The sequence below is a fragment of the Sinocyclocheilus rhinocerous genome, unplaced genomic scaffold, assembly GCF_001515625.1.
Source record: "Sinocyclocheilus rhinocerous isolate Xijiao unplaced genomic scaffold, SAMN03320098_v1.1 scaffold286, whole genome shotgun sequence".
NCBI lineage: Eukaryota > Metazoa > Chordata > Actinopteri > Cypriniformes > Cyprinidae > Sinocyclocheilus > Sinocyclocheilus rhinocerous.
In genome coordinates, this window is record NW_015632405.1 from 725,706 (window position 1) to 726,938 (window position 1,233).

The following is a 1,233-nucleotide window of genomic DNA, read 5'->3' on the forward strand; positions in this document are numbered from 1 at the left end:
TCTTATCGCAATTATTTCTGGGGCAATATATCGCACAACAAAAAGTTATCGTGACAGGCCTAAGCCTTAGTGAGCATAAAAGATGCATTGTAATGTGCATTATTATCAGTTAATTAATTAGTTAAATCTTTTTAATAAAATATATTGGCCATAATGTTCATATATTTTATACTACGTTATTGATTACATAGCTTCCTGGGATATTTTTTTGTGGGTCAGTTATGGAATTCAACTATCAAACAATTCTGAATAATAAACCTAACTTACCTGCAATACTATGCTGTAAAACAAATCGAATAATGATTTAAAATAAACTCCTGTCAGGAAATTTACTGTTACAATTGCCCCTTCCCCCTCTTATCTTTTTGTCTTTGTTTCCCACAGGTAGCAGAAGTCTGCACGGTTGTGGACATGTGTTGACACCAGTCGAGGCTTTTCGCATCAAAAGCAATGCAGCCCTGCGATTTAACAAAGCACATGCTCAGCTACACGGCCGTACACAGCAGGTCTTTGGAAGTTTGAAAAGCCGTTTCCAGTGCCTGCGTGACATCGGCTCCATTCAGTCACCTGAGTCAGTGGCATGTACCATCAAAGCCTGCTGTGTCCTGCACAACATCTGCAAGAAGTTCTCCGTACCGTTACCCTTGGATTTTAGCGTAGAGCCACTCCACCCACCATCTGAGGTGGTGAACATAATGGCAGAGCAGCCATTTGACTACATGGAAGACACTAAAGATGAAATGATAGAAGCGTTTTTTAATATTGCAGAAGATGAAGGCGAAGGTGTGACCAGATATGTAAAAGAACAGTTGTGATTGCAAAAAGCCAGAAACCATTAGAGGTTAAACCACATGTACTGAATACTATTAATGAAATGAACACAGACAAATGCATGCCAATGCCAGTTGATTCTTCACATAGTTTATTCAATTAATCAATAATTGATCAAAATAAGTTAATGCTAATACAGTAATATTTGTCAACAAGTGATGTGAATAAAAACAAAATGTCTATGAAAGACTTTAAATGGCACTCTCTTAATAATACAAGTCTGTTATAAGAAATGGTATTGGAGTGGTACCATGTCTCAGTTATGCTATCAGCTGTTAATACCATAGTGCTTTCAAATACAGCAAAATAGTGAATGATTATTATATTTATATTTACACCAAAAGAGCTGAAAACCTGTATTACCATGGTACCATGTCCAGATGTTAATAGGCGGTACATAAT

The 1,233-nt window shown here is 36.7% G+C and overlaps 1 protein-coding gene across 3 annotated transcripts in view; it reads left to right on the forward strand.

Annotated features, from left to right (window-relative positions):
* The window catches only part of LOC107742249 (putative nuclease HARBI1), an 11,398-nt gene that overhangs the window by 7,587 nt on the left and 2,578 nt on the right, over positions 1–1,233 (forward strand). For 2 of the 3 annotated variants that reach the window (XM_016555146.1, XM_016555145.1), the window contains one exon: positions 385–1,219. The exons of the other annotated variant lie outside the window; for it this stretch is intronic. In XM_016555146.1, coding sequence (XP_016410632.1) covers positions 385–815 — 431 coding nt within the window. In that variant the 3' untranslated portion in view covers positions 816–1,219. Of the gene's footprint in view, positions 1–384; positions 1,220–1,233 lie in introns of those variants that run through there. 3 annotated transcript variants of the gene reach the window in all.